Source organism: Tursiops truncatus, chromosome 1 (genome assembly GCF_011762595.2).
Source record: "Tursiops truncatus isolate mTurTru1 chromosome 1, mTurTru1.mat.Y, whole genome shotgun sequence".
Lineage (NCBI taxonomy): Eukaryota > Metazoa > Chordata > Mammalia > Artiodactyla > Delphinidae > Tursiops > Tursiops truncatus.
In genome coordinates, this window is record NC_047034.1 from 61,109,986 (window position 1) to 61,123,153 (window position 13,168).

Genomic DNA, 13,168 nt, shown 5'->3' on the forward strand with positions numbered 1-13,168 from the left:
GCCCACCAGAAAGACAAGATCCAGCCTCATCCACCAGAACACAGGCAGCAGCCCCCTTCACCAGAAAGCCTATACAACTCACTGAACCAAACTTACCCACTGGGGGCAGGCACCAAAAACAACAGGAACTATGAACATGCAGCCTGCGAAAAGGAGACCCCAAACACAGTAAGTTAACCAAAATAAGAAGACAGAGAAATACACAGCAGATGAAGGAGCAAGGTAAAAACCCAACAGACCAAACAAATGAAGAGGAAATAGGCAGCCTACCTGAAAAAGAATTCAGTAATGTTAGTAAAGATGATCCAAAATCTTGGAAATAGAATGAAGAAAATACAAGAAACGTTTAACAAAGACCTAGGAGAATTAAAGAGCAAACAAACAATGATGAACAACACAATAAATGAAATTAAAAATTCTCTAGAAGGAATCAATAGCAGTATAACTGAGGCAGAAGAACGGATAAGTGACCTGGAAGATAAAATATTGGAAATAACTATCACCGAGCAGAATAAAGAAAAAAGACTGAAAAGAATTGAGACAGTCTCAGAGACCTCTGGGACAACATTAAATGCACTGACATTCTAATTATAGGGGTCCCAGAAGAAGAAGAGAAAAAAAAGGGACTGAGAAAATATTTGAAGAGATTATAGCTGAAAATTTCCCTAATATGGGAAAGGAAATAGTCAATCAAGTCCAAGAAGCACACAGAGTCCCATATAGGAAAAATCCAAGGAGAAACATGCCAAGACACATATTAATCAAACTATCAAAAATTAAATACAAAGGAAATATATTAAAAGCAGCAAGGGGAAAGCAACAAATAACATACACAGGAATCACCATAAGCTTAACAGCAGATCTGTCAGCAGAAACTTTGCAAGCCAGAAGGGAGTGGCAGGACATATTTAAAGTGATGAAAGGGAAAATCCAACAACCAAGATTACTCTACCTAGCAAGGATCTCATTCAGACTCGACGAAGAAATTGAAAGCTTTACAGACAAGCAAAACCTAAGAGAATTCAGCACCTCCAAACCAGCTTTACAACAAATGGTAAAGGAACTTCTCTAGGTAGGAAACACAAGAGAAGGAAAAGACCTACAATAAAAAACACAAGACAATTAAGAAAATGGTAATAGGAACATACATATGGATAATTACCAATCCTTTTTTTCTTGGGGGCAGGGGAGGAAAAACATGTTTTGAGTAAATTTTGATTTTCATATATCAGTTTTACTTAAAACACAGTATTCCAGAATACTTTACAAACCAACACACATCTCTGCCTGCTCTTTCTCATGTGAGACCCATCTCGAAGTTTATTGGAAAATCCAGATGATAATAGGACAATGACTCTCAACTTTTCTTCCCTTTTACCCCTCTGTAGAGAATTTTGCTAAGCCAACAGAGGACTTAAAAAAATTTACTTTTGGTCTTGAGGAGGGAAATGAAGAAGTCTGTAACCTCGCTAGTGGTGTCAGATTGAAAAACTTGTCACTGCCAGCATCATTAAAAGGTAAAGAAAATTTGACCTGGTGTTCATTTTCCAGGACCTAGATTCCCCTCTTGCTTTCTCTAGGATGCCTCCAACAAAGGAGAAAGGAAGATAGAAGACTGGCTTTGTTTTTATTGTGTGTTGCCCAGGCAATGGGAAGGTTCCATTACAAGCTTGGCTTTTCTGCTTCTAAACAGTAGCCACCTTCCCCCTGTGCATACGCTGGAGTCTGATTTGAACAAAGTTTTATTCGTCTGCATAAAAGAATGAGGTATAGTACATTTTCAATTAAACAGAAATCAAATAGTGAGAGAGAAGATCTAACAGTGATACTTTTCCTGCTATCTACTTCCATAAGAAATGACAAACAAGTGAATTTATATCAGGGACGTACTGTTATTTATTTCAAGAAAAATGAATTTCAAGCAGTGTTCTAGCATGCATTCAGCTCCAATCCATGCCATCTATAAAATGTTCAACTTCAAATGTTTAGTACAAGGATGAGACCTCAAGTTCTCTATCTCCAAAAGAGCATCATTTGTGTTTCATTCACTATGTCTACTAAAATAGCAAGGTGGATTAGCTTGGTTTCTCTTAATCAATATTTTTTTTATTGAAGTATAGTTGATTTACAATGTTGTCTTAATTTCTGCTGTACAGCCAAATGATTCAGTTATACATACATATATATATATATTCTTTTTTTTTTTTTTTGGCCACACCATGCAGCTTGCAGGATCTCAGTTCCCTGACCCGGGATTGAACCCAGGCCATGGCAGTGAAAGCCTGGAATCCTAACCACTAGGCGACCAGGGAATTCCCACATTCTTTTTTTTTTAAATATTTTTTTCTATTATGGTTTATTATAGGATACTGAATATAGTTCTCTGTGCTATACAGTAGCCTTTGTTTATCTGTTCTACATATAAAAGCTTACATCTGCTAACCCTACTTATATCTGGACTAGCTCGGTTTCTACAATGTTCTGTGGACATATTGAGAAGTTCATATTTTGTCCCTGAGGAGGGTGATGTAATAGAAGGACATCCTGGTCAAGATGTCCAAGAAGCCATGTGAGCTATGATACGCGAACTTAGATGAGAAGATGGAATTGGAGCTAGGAGCTCTCTGACACTTGGTCATGAGCATAGAGATGGTAATGGGTTGTCACAAGAATAACTGAATCCCTGAGGCAGATAGAGAGAAAGCTTATTGCTGGGAAGTTCCAGGAGAAAGGGCAGCCAGGGAAGAAGACAGAGAATGAGCAGCTGGAGAAGTCAACACAGAACACGGATGGCAGGCCCTTCTCCTTCTGACCACTTCTCAGCATGACCTCTGCTCTCCTCACACACCCTTGTCACACTTTAACACAAAATCAGAACACCTTGAAATCCATCTTATTGTCATGGCCAATGGGACATGCATATTTTTAGGTCATAGCATCTCCATCTTTTATACTCCTGACACAAGTGCTATCTGTGAAATAGGTACTAAGCAAATACTTCTTTTGGCCTAGCTCAGCTGGGTGTCGTTCTATTGAACAAGAACTAGAGAACAGGACAGTTGTCCATCTCTAGAATGTATCTGATAAAGACAGATGACTAGTTCCCTATTGTGTGGCTTTCCACCTGCAGAAATCTCTCTGGTCCAGCTGGATAGCATGAGCCTGTCCCGCCAGATGCTGGTGAGATGTGCAGCCATCATTGGCCTGACCTTCACTACAGAACTGTTGTATGAGATCCTCCCTTGTTGGAACATGAAGATGATGATCACTGCCCTGGCAACCCTCGTGAAATCCAACGTCTTTGACTGTTTCCGGAATGGCAAGGAGCTACGAATAGCCCTAAAACAGAACGCGGCCTCGTTTGAGGTGAATTATCGTTCCCTCTCTCTGCAGCCACCCTCTGAAGGAATGGGTAAGTAGAGCCTGGAAGTGACCCATATTTCCTTTAGTTTAAGGCACATCTTGCTAAAAGAACTGATCTGTATTTTGTAGCAGGGGCTGACTTATGGCCCACTGCCTTTCTGTCCTCTCTAGCCCATGGTGAAGAGGAAGAGCTCTGTGAGCTGGAAAGTGAGGTGATTGAGTGCCACATCATTCGCTTCTGCAGCCCGATGATGCAGAAAACAGCCTATGAGCTGTGGCTGAAAGACCAGAAGAAAGCCATGCACTTGAAATGTGCCCGCTTTCTGGAAGAAAACGCCCACAGGTGTGACCACTGCCGAAGTGGAGACTTCGTCCCCTTTCACCACTTTGCAGTGGACATCCGGCTCAACACTTTGGACTTGGATACCATTAGGAAGATGGCTAAGTCCCATGGATTTCAAAGTAAACTTTCTTCGTTCCTAATTAGTCCTAACTATAACTGGGGGACGTGGAGACAAGACCTAGAAGAAGTGGGTCTGGACCATGAGGATTTCAAGTCCTCTGCAGGCTCGGGCACCATGAATGATGAGACATGAGCAGTGTAGGTCAGCAGGGCAGGAAGTTGGGGAGTATACATGTAGCTGAGTTGGCAGAACCAATCTCACTGTGAGACTGTCAGGGAGGATTCGGGGGTAAGGACTCTGGCAAAATAGGGTGTGACCAGAGCCCAAATTAAAATGTCCAAAGGAATAAAACAGACCCAGCTTCCTTCGCACCAAGGGATGGAATCCAAGGAGGGTAGCGGGTAGGGAGCAGGGTCTGACATGAAGTGGGGGGGGAGAGCAAGATCCGAGAGGGAGTGGTGCTTCTTGGCAGATAAAATGTTGTTGCTCTCTGTGTAGTTTGAAACAAGGTTCCAGTGGAAAAAATGTATGAGCGTCAGTGCTAGGAAGATGTCTTCCTTGGAATCAGTTAGATGACACAGAAGACCTCACACCTAATGAGGGCAGAGTGGCCAGTGGCTGCCCCAGGATCAACCTGCCCTCCCAGAGTTTGGGAGAGGATGTGTGAGGGTTTCCTATAAATCAGATATAACTCACCTGGGAGAAAAAGCCAGCCTGGCATCATTTTAAGTTGTTCCCAAGAGTACCCCTAGGAGTGTGAGAAGACCCCTAGTAGTGGGCTGCTAGAATAAAACAGGCACCTAGAGGGCAGGTGATGGAGAGCTGAAGAGGATGCATGACTGGATCAGGGGCTCTTCAGTGAAGGATCCCAACACAGGGCCATAGTCAAAGCACCAATGAAAGCATTAATAGGAGAGAGTCAACTGACAGAGATAAGAGAAAAGGGAAAGAATACAGTTAAGTCCCCTATATAGGAACCTTCAAGTTGCGAACTTTCAAAGATGTGAACGTGCGTTCGCATGTCCAGTCATGTAAGTTAGTTCATGTGTCTGGCGTACATTGTCAGGTGTGTGCATCCTCTACAAGTGGTGGTGCTTTTGTGTACTTTACTGTACAGTACTGTATAGAGTACAGTAGTACAGTATCTTTATTACAAGCCCAGGATGTCCAGAAGCAGGCATAAAAGCAGCAGTGATGTAGCTGGTACTACTGTACTTTTCAAGGTACTGTACTGTGAGATTAAAAATGCTTTACTTTTGTGTTTGTTTTTTATGTATTATTTGTGTGAAAAGTATTATAAACTTATTATAGTACAGTACTATACAGATGATTGTGTTAGTTGGGTACCAAGGCTAACTTTGTTGGACTTACGAACAAATTGGACTTGATGAACGTGTTCCCAGAACGGAACTCATTTGTATGTAGGGGACCTACTGTATTCCAGACTCTGTGGGATCAGTGAGTCTTATTTTATATACACATTATATATATAAACAAATTATATATAAACTACATATATTACATATGTATGTTTTAATTATTTATTTGGTGAGGGGTAGAATCAGCTGGCAGCTAGCAGACAGTTTAGCCTGAGTAGTTCGTTGGTCTTAAGCAGGCTGGCTAGGGCCACCAAAGGAAACAACTCCAGTTATTTCAGGTTCTCCAATGTTCCTTAACCGTTTGACCTTGGAGCATATGTTACCAGATATCTCTGAGTCATATCTACTGATGTCCTTTCAACAGAACCTCCACCTGAGTGAGGCCAGGGTTTGACTATTTCCCTTATAATTTTTCACCTATTTAAAAGAGTATCAACTAGACATCTTTAAATAAAGACATTTTTTAGATTTCCTGAAAGTTTTACCGTAAAAGCAATAGTCCCATGACCTACTGCCCTGCATATGTATGTTCAATATTTCTTCTCAGGGGCAAACATTTTTAACTTAGCTGTTCCCTCTAGTCATTACTTCCATATACTAAGTGGTATGTTAATGGTGCTTTTTTTTTTTTTTTTTTTTTTTTCCGGTACGCGGGCCTCTCACTGTTGTGGCCTCTCCCGTTGCGGAGCACAGGCTCCGGACGCGCAGGCTTAGCGGCCATGGCTCACGGGCCTAGCCGCTCCACGGCGTGTGAGATCTTCCCGGACCGGGGCACGAACCCGTGTCCCCTGCATCGGCAGGCAGACTCTCAACCACTGCGCCACCAGGGAAGCCCAATGCTGCTTTTTTAAAAATCAAATTTGACATCATCTGTTTTAGTCTTGCTATGGTAGGTAAGGATTTAAACTCTATTAAGCCACTCTTGGGCACCTCTCCTCCAATATTGTTATAGAATTATCATTAGATAAATCAATCAAGTATTTACATTATTAAGACTATGAAAATGCTGTCCATTAGAGAACTAAGTAGTAATATACTGTGAATAGATTTCTTTTTTTAATTTTTAAATTTAATTTTATTTATTTTTTATACAGCAGATTCTTATTAGTCATCAATTTTATACACATCAGTGTATACATGTCAATTCCAATCGCCCAATTCATCACACCACCATCCCCACCCACCTACGGCTTTCCCCCCTTGGTGTCCATATGTTTGTTCTCTACATCTGTGTCTCAACTTCTGCCCTGCAAACCGGTTCACCGGTACCATTTTTCTAGGTTCCACATACGTGCGTTAATATACAATATTTGTTTTTCTCTTTCTGACTTATTTCACTCTGTATGACAGTCTCTAGATCCATTCACGTCTCAACAAATGACCCAATTTCGTTCCTTTTTATGGCTCAGTAATATTCCATTGTATATATGTACCACAACTTCTTTATCCATTCATCTTCGATGGGTGTTAGGTTGCTGCCATGACCTGGCTATTGTAAAAAGTGCTGCAATGAACATTGGGGTGCATGCATCTTTTTGAATTATGGTTTTCTCTGGGTATATGCCCAGTAGTGGGATTGCTGGGTCGTATGGTAGTTCTATTTTTAGTTTTCTAAGGAACCTCCATACTGTTCTCCATAGTGGCTGTATCAATTTACATTCCCACCAACAGTGCAAGAGGGGTCCCTTTTCTCCACACCCTCTCCAGCACTTGTTGTTTGTAGATTTTCTGATGATGCCCATTCTAACTGGTGTGAGATGATACCTCATTGTAGTTTTGATTTGCATTTCTCTAATAATTAGTGATGTTGAGCAGCTTTTCATGTACTTCTTGGCCATCTGTATGTCTTCTTTGGAGAAATGTCTATTTAGGTCTTCTGCCCATTTTTGGATTGGATTGTTTGTTTCTTTAATATTGAGCTGCATGAGCTGTTTATATATTTTGGAGATTAATCCTTTGTCCACTGATTTGTTTGCAAATATTTTCTCCCATTCAGAGTGTTGTCTTTTCATCTTGTTTATGGTTTCCTTTGCTGTGTAAAAGCTTTGAAGTTTCATTAGGTCCCATTTCTTTATTTTTGTTTTTATTTCCATTACTCTAGGAGATAGATTAAAAAATATCTTGCTGTGATTTATGCCAAAGAGTGTTCTTCCTGTGTTTTCCTCTAAGAGATTTATAGTGTCTGGTCTTACATTTAGGCCTCAAATCCATTTTGAGTTTATTTTTGTGTATGGTGTTAGGGAGTGTTCTAACTTCATTCTTTTACATGTAGCTGTCCAGTTTTCCCAGCACCACTTATTGAAGAGACTGTCTTTTCTCCATTGCATATCCTGGCTTCCTTTGTCATAGATTATTTGACCATAGGTGTGTGGGTTTATCTCTGGGATTTCTATCTTGTTCCATTGATCTATGTTTCTGTTTTTGTGCCAGTACCATATTGTCCTGATTATTGTAGCTTTGTAGTATAGTCTGAAGTCAAGGAGTCTGATTCTTCCTGGTCCATTTTTTTCCCTCAAGACTGCTTTGGCTATTCAGGGTCTTTTGTGTTTCCATACAAATTTTAAGAGTTTTTGTTCTAGTTCCATAAAAAATGCCATTGGTAATTTGATAGGGATTGCATTGAATCTGTAGATTGCTTTGGGTAGTATAGTCATTTTCACAGTATTGATTCTTCCAATCCAAGAACATGGCATATTTCTCCATCTGTTTGTATCATCTTTAATTTCTTTCATCAGTGTCTTATAGTTTTCAGCATACAGATCTTTCGTCTCCCTAGGTAGGTTTATTCCTAGGTATTTTATTCTTTTTGTTGCAATGGTAAATAGGAGTGTTTCCTTAATTTCTCTTTCAGATTTTTCATCATTAGTGTATAGGAATGCAAGAGATTTCTGTGCATTAGTTTTGTATCCTGCAACTTTACCAAATTCATTGGTTAGCTCTAGTAGTTTTCTGGTGGCATTTTTAGGATTCTCTATGTATAGTATCATGTTATCTGCAAACAGTATCAGTTTTACTTCTTCCTTTCCAATTTGGATTCCTTTTATTTCCTTTTCTTCTCTGATTGCCGTGGCTAGGACTTCCAAAACTATGTTGAATAATAGTGGTGAGAGTGGACATCCTTGTCTCATTCCTGATCTTAGAGGAGATGCTTTCAGTTTTTCACCATTGAGAATGATGTTTGCTGTGGATTTGTCTTATATGGCCTTTAGTATGTTGAGGTAGGTTCCCTCTATGCCCACTTTCTGGAGAGTTTTTATCATAAATGGGTGTTGAATTTTGTCAAAAGCTTTTTCTACATCTATTGAGATGATCATATGGTTTTTATTCTTCAGTTTGCTAATATGGTGTATCACATTGATTGATTTGCATATATTGAAGAATCCTTGCATCCCTGGGATAAATCCCACTTGATCATGGTGTATGATCCTTTTATTGTGTTGTTGGATTCTGTTTGCTAGTATTTTGTTGAGGAATTTTGCATCTCTCTTCATCAGTGATATTGGTCTGTAATTTTCTTTTTTTGTAGTATCTTTGTCTGGTTTTGGTATCAGGGTAATGGTGGCCTCACAGAATGAGTTTGGGAGTGTTCCTTCCTCTGCAATTTTTGGGAAGAGTTTAAGAAGGATGGGTGTTAGCTCTTCTCTAAATGTTTGATAGAATTCATCTGTGAAGCCATCTGGTCCTGGACTTTTGTTTGTTGGAAGATTTTTAATCACAGTTTCAATTTCATTACTTGTGATTGGTCTCTTCATATTTTCTGTTTCTTCCTGGTTCAGTCTTGGAAGGTTATAGCTTTCTAAGAATTTGTCCATTTCTTCCAGGTTGTCCATTTTATTGTCATAGAGTTGCTTGTAGTAGTCTCTTAGGATGCTTTGTATTTCTGCAGTGTCTGTTGTAACTTCTCCTTTTTCATTTTTAATTTTATTGATTTGAGCCCTCTCCCTCTTTTTCTTGATGAGTCTGGCTAATGGTTTATCAATTTTGTTTATCTTCTCAAAGAACCAGCTTTTAGTTTTATTGATCTTTGCTATTGTTTTCTTTGTTTCTATTTCATTTATTTCTTCTCTGACCTTTATGATTTCTTTCCTTCTTCTAACTTTGGGTTTTGTTTGTTCTTCTTTATCTAGTTCCTTGAGGTGTAAGGTTAGATTGTTTATTTGAGATTTTCCTTGTTTCTTGAGGTAGGCTTGTATAGCTATAAACTTCCCTCTTAGAACTGCTTTTGCTGCATCCCATAGGTTTTGGATCGTTGTGTTTTCATTGTCATTTGTCTCTAGGTATTTTTTGATTTCCTCTCTGATTTCTTCAGTGATCTCTTGGTTATTTAGTAACGTATTGTTTAGCCTCCATGTGTCTGTGTTTTTTACGGTTTTTTCCCCTGTAATTCATTTCTAATCTCATAGCATTGTGGTCAGAAAAGATGCTTGATATGATTTCAATTTTATTAAATTTACTGAGGCTTGATTTGTGACCCAAGATGTGATCTATCCTAGAGAATGTTCCATGCGCACTTGAGAAGAAAGTGTAATCTGCTGTTTTTGGATGGAATGTCCTATAAATATCAATTAAATCTATCTGGTGTATTGTGTCATTTAAAGCTTCTGTTTCCTTATTTATTTTCATTTTGGATGATCTGTCCATTGGTGTAAGTGAGATGTTAAAGTCTCCTACTATTATTGTGTTACTGTTGATTTCCCCTTTTATGGCTGTTAGCATTTGCTTTATGTACTAAGGTGCTCCTATGTTGGGTGCATAAATATTTACGATTGTTATATCTTCTTCTTGGATTGATCCCTTGATCATCATGTAGTTTCTTCCTTGTCTCTTGTAACATTCTATATTTTAAAGTCTATTTTATCTGATAGGAGTGTTGCTACTCCAACTTTCTTTTGATTTCCATTTGCATGGAATATCTTTTTCCATCCCCTCACTTTCAGTCTGTATGTGTCCCTAGGTCTGAAGTGGGTCTCTTGTAGACAGCATATATATGGGTCTTGTTTCTGTATCCATTCAGCAAGCCTGTGTCTTTTAGTTGGAGCATGTAATCCATTCACGTTTAAGGTAATTATCGATATGTATGTTCCTATGACCATTTTCTTAATTGTTTTGGGTTTGTTTTTGTAGGTCCTTTTCTTCTCTTGTGTTTCCCACTTAGAGAAGTTCCTTTAGCATTTGTTGTAGAGCTTGTTTGGTGGTGTTGAATTCTCTTAGCTTTTGCTTGTCTGTAAAGATTTTGATTTCTCCATCGAATCTGAATGAGATCCTTGCCAGGTAGAGTAATCTTGGTTGTAAGTTCTTCCCTTTCATCACTTTAAGTATGCCATGCCTCTCCCTTCTGGCTTGTAGAGTTTCTGCTGAGAAATCAGCTGTTAACTTGGTGGGAGTTCCCTTGTATGTTATTTTTCGTTTTTCCTTTGCTGCTTTCAATAATTTTTCTTTGTCTTTAATTTTTGCCAATTTGATTACTGTGTGTCTTGGTGTGTTTCTCCTTGGGTTTATTCTGTATGGGACTCGCTGCGCTTCCTGGACTTGGGTGTCTATTTCCTTTCCCATGTTAGGGAAGTTTTAGACTATAATCTCTTCAAATATTTTCTCGGGTCCTTTCTCTCTCTCTTCTCTTTCTGGGACCCTTATAATGCGAATGTTGTTGTGTTTAATGTTGTCCCAGAGGTCTGTTAGCCTGTCTTCATTTCTTTTCATTCTTTTTTCTTTATTCTGTTCCGCAGCAGTGAATTCCACCTTTCTGTCTTCCAGGTCACTTATCCATTCTTCTGCCTCAGTTATTCTGCTGTTGATTCCTTCTAGTGTAGTTTTCATTTCAGTTATTGTAGTGTTTATCTGTTTGTTTGTTCTTTAATTCTTCTAGGTCTTTGTTAAACATTTCTTGCGTATTCTGGATCTTTGCCTCCATTCTTTTTCCGAGGTCCTGGATCATCTTCACTATCATTATTCTGAATTGTTTTTCTGGAAGGTTGCCTATCTCCACTTCATTTAGTTGTTTTTCTGGGGTTTTATCTTGTTCCTTCATCTGGTACATAGCCCTTTGCCTTTTCATCTTGTCTATCTTTCTGTGAATGTGGTTTTTGTTCCACAGGGTGCAGGATTGTAGTTCTTCTTGCTTCTGCTGTCTGCCCTCTGGTGGATGAGGCTATCTAAGAACCTTGTGCAAGTTTCTTGATGGGAGGAACTGGTGGTGGGGAGAGCTGACTGTTTCTCCGGTGGGCAGAGCTCAGTAAATCTTTAATCCACTTGACTGCTGATGGGTGGGGCTGGGTTCCCTCCCTGTTGGTTGTTTGGCCTGAGGCAACCCAACACTGGAGCCTACCTGGGCTCTTTGGTGGGGGTAATGGCAGACTCTGGGAGGGCTCACACCAAGGAGTACTTCCCAGAACTTCTGCTGCCAGTGCCCTTGTCCCCACAGTGAGCCACAGCCACCCGCCGCCTCTGCAGGAGACCCTCCAACACTAGCAGGTAGGTCTGGTTCAGTCTCCTATGGGGTCACTGCTCCTTCCTCTGGGTCCCAATGCACACACTACTTTGTGTGTGCCCTCCAAGAGTGGGGTCTCTGTTTCCCCCAGTCCTGTCAAAGTCCTGAAATCAAATCCCACAAGGCTTCAAAGTCTGATTCTCTAGGAATTCCTCCTCCCGTTGCCAGACCCCCAGGTTGGGAAGCCTGACGTGGGGCTCAGAACCTTCACTCCAGTGGGTGGACTTCTGTGGTATAAGTGTTCTCCAGTCTGTGAGTCGCCCACCGAGCAGTAATGGGATTTGATTTTACTGTGAGTGCGCCCCTCCTACCGTCTCATTGTGGCTCCTCCTTGTCTTTGGATGGTGGGGTATGTTTTCTGCTGAGTTCCAGTGTCTTCCTGTCGATGATTGTCCAGCAGTTAGTTGTGATTCTGGTGTTCTCACAAGAGGGAGTGAGAGCATGTCCTTCTACTCCACCATCTTGGTTCCTCTTCGTGAATAGATTTCTTAACAGAAGTTTATTTTTCCTAGAGTTTCTAGGAAACTTTTTTTTTGCCATGTCTTCTTTATAATATCCTGCTTCAATCTTGGCTGGACAGTCTGTCCATTACCCCTGAATCTCCCAAAGTGTGAGGTATGCTTTTATTTTAATAATTATTTTTATTTTATTTTATTTTATTTTTGGCTGCATTGGGTCTTTGTTGCTGCATGCAGGCCTTCTCTAGTTGCGGCGAGTGGGTCTACTCTTTGTTGCAGTGCATTGGTTTCTCATTGTGGTGGCTTCTCTTGTTGCGGAGCACTGGCTCTAGAGTGCAGGCTCAGTAGTTGTGGCTCACGGGCTTAGTTGCTCTACGGCGTGTGGGATCTTCCTGGACCAGGGCTCAAACCCGTGTCCCCTGCATTGGCAGGCAGATTCTTAACCACTGTACCACCAGGGAAGTCCATGAGGTATGCTTTTAAGAAATGCTGGAGGGGCTTCCCTGGTGGCGCAGTGGTTGAGAGTCTGCCTGCAGATGCAGGGGACATGAGTTCGTGCCCCAGTCCAGGAAGATCCCACATGCTGCAGAGTGGTTAGGCCTGTGAGCCATGGCCGCTGAGCCTGCGCATCCGGAGCCTGTGCTCTGCAACGGGAGAGGCCACAACAGTGAGAGGCCCGCATACCACAAAAAAAAAAAAAAAAAAGGTTGGAGAAGGACATATCATAAGAGGTTCAAGGACACAGCATTAGCTATGAATCAGATAGTGAGGAAGTTGATTTTCTTTTCAATTCTCTATCAATCCTCATATCCTTCCTAAAAACTTATCTGACTCTTGATCCATTCCAAGGATCAACAGCCCATGGGCTCCCTCCTGGGCTCTTTCGTTCCACTTGCTCCATCTAATTCTTCAGGGAGCACTCCTCTCATTCCTTGATCTTCTTGACATGTGCTGAAATCTCATTTAATGTTTCGTTTACTCATTCATCAAATATTTATTGGGTTTCTGATATGTGTCAAACAGTGCTCTAGGCACCTTAGATGCATCAGGGAACAAAACAGCATTCTGTTGTGGAGA

The 13,168-nt window shown here is 40.6% G+C and overlaps 1 protein-coding gene across 1 annotated transcript in view; it reads left to right on the plus strand.

Annotated features, from left to right (window-relative positions):
* ADCY10 (adenylate cyclase 10) overlaps positions 1-13,168 on the plus strand; it is a 109,736-nt gene that overhangs the window by 67,977 nt on the left and 28,591 nt on the right. The window contains exons 19-21 of the mRNA XM_019952121.3: positions 1,389-1,517; positions 3,131-3,412; positions 3,535-3,825. Coding sequence (XP_019807680.2) covers positions 1,389-1,517; positions 3,131-3,412; positions 3,535-3,825 — 702 coding nt within the window. The remainder of the gene's footprint in view (positions 1-1,388; positions 1,518-3,130; positions 3,413-3,534; positions 3,826-13,168) is intronic.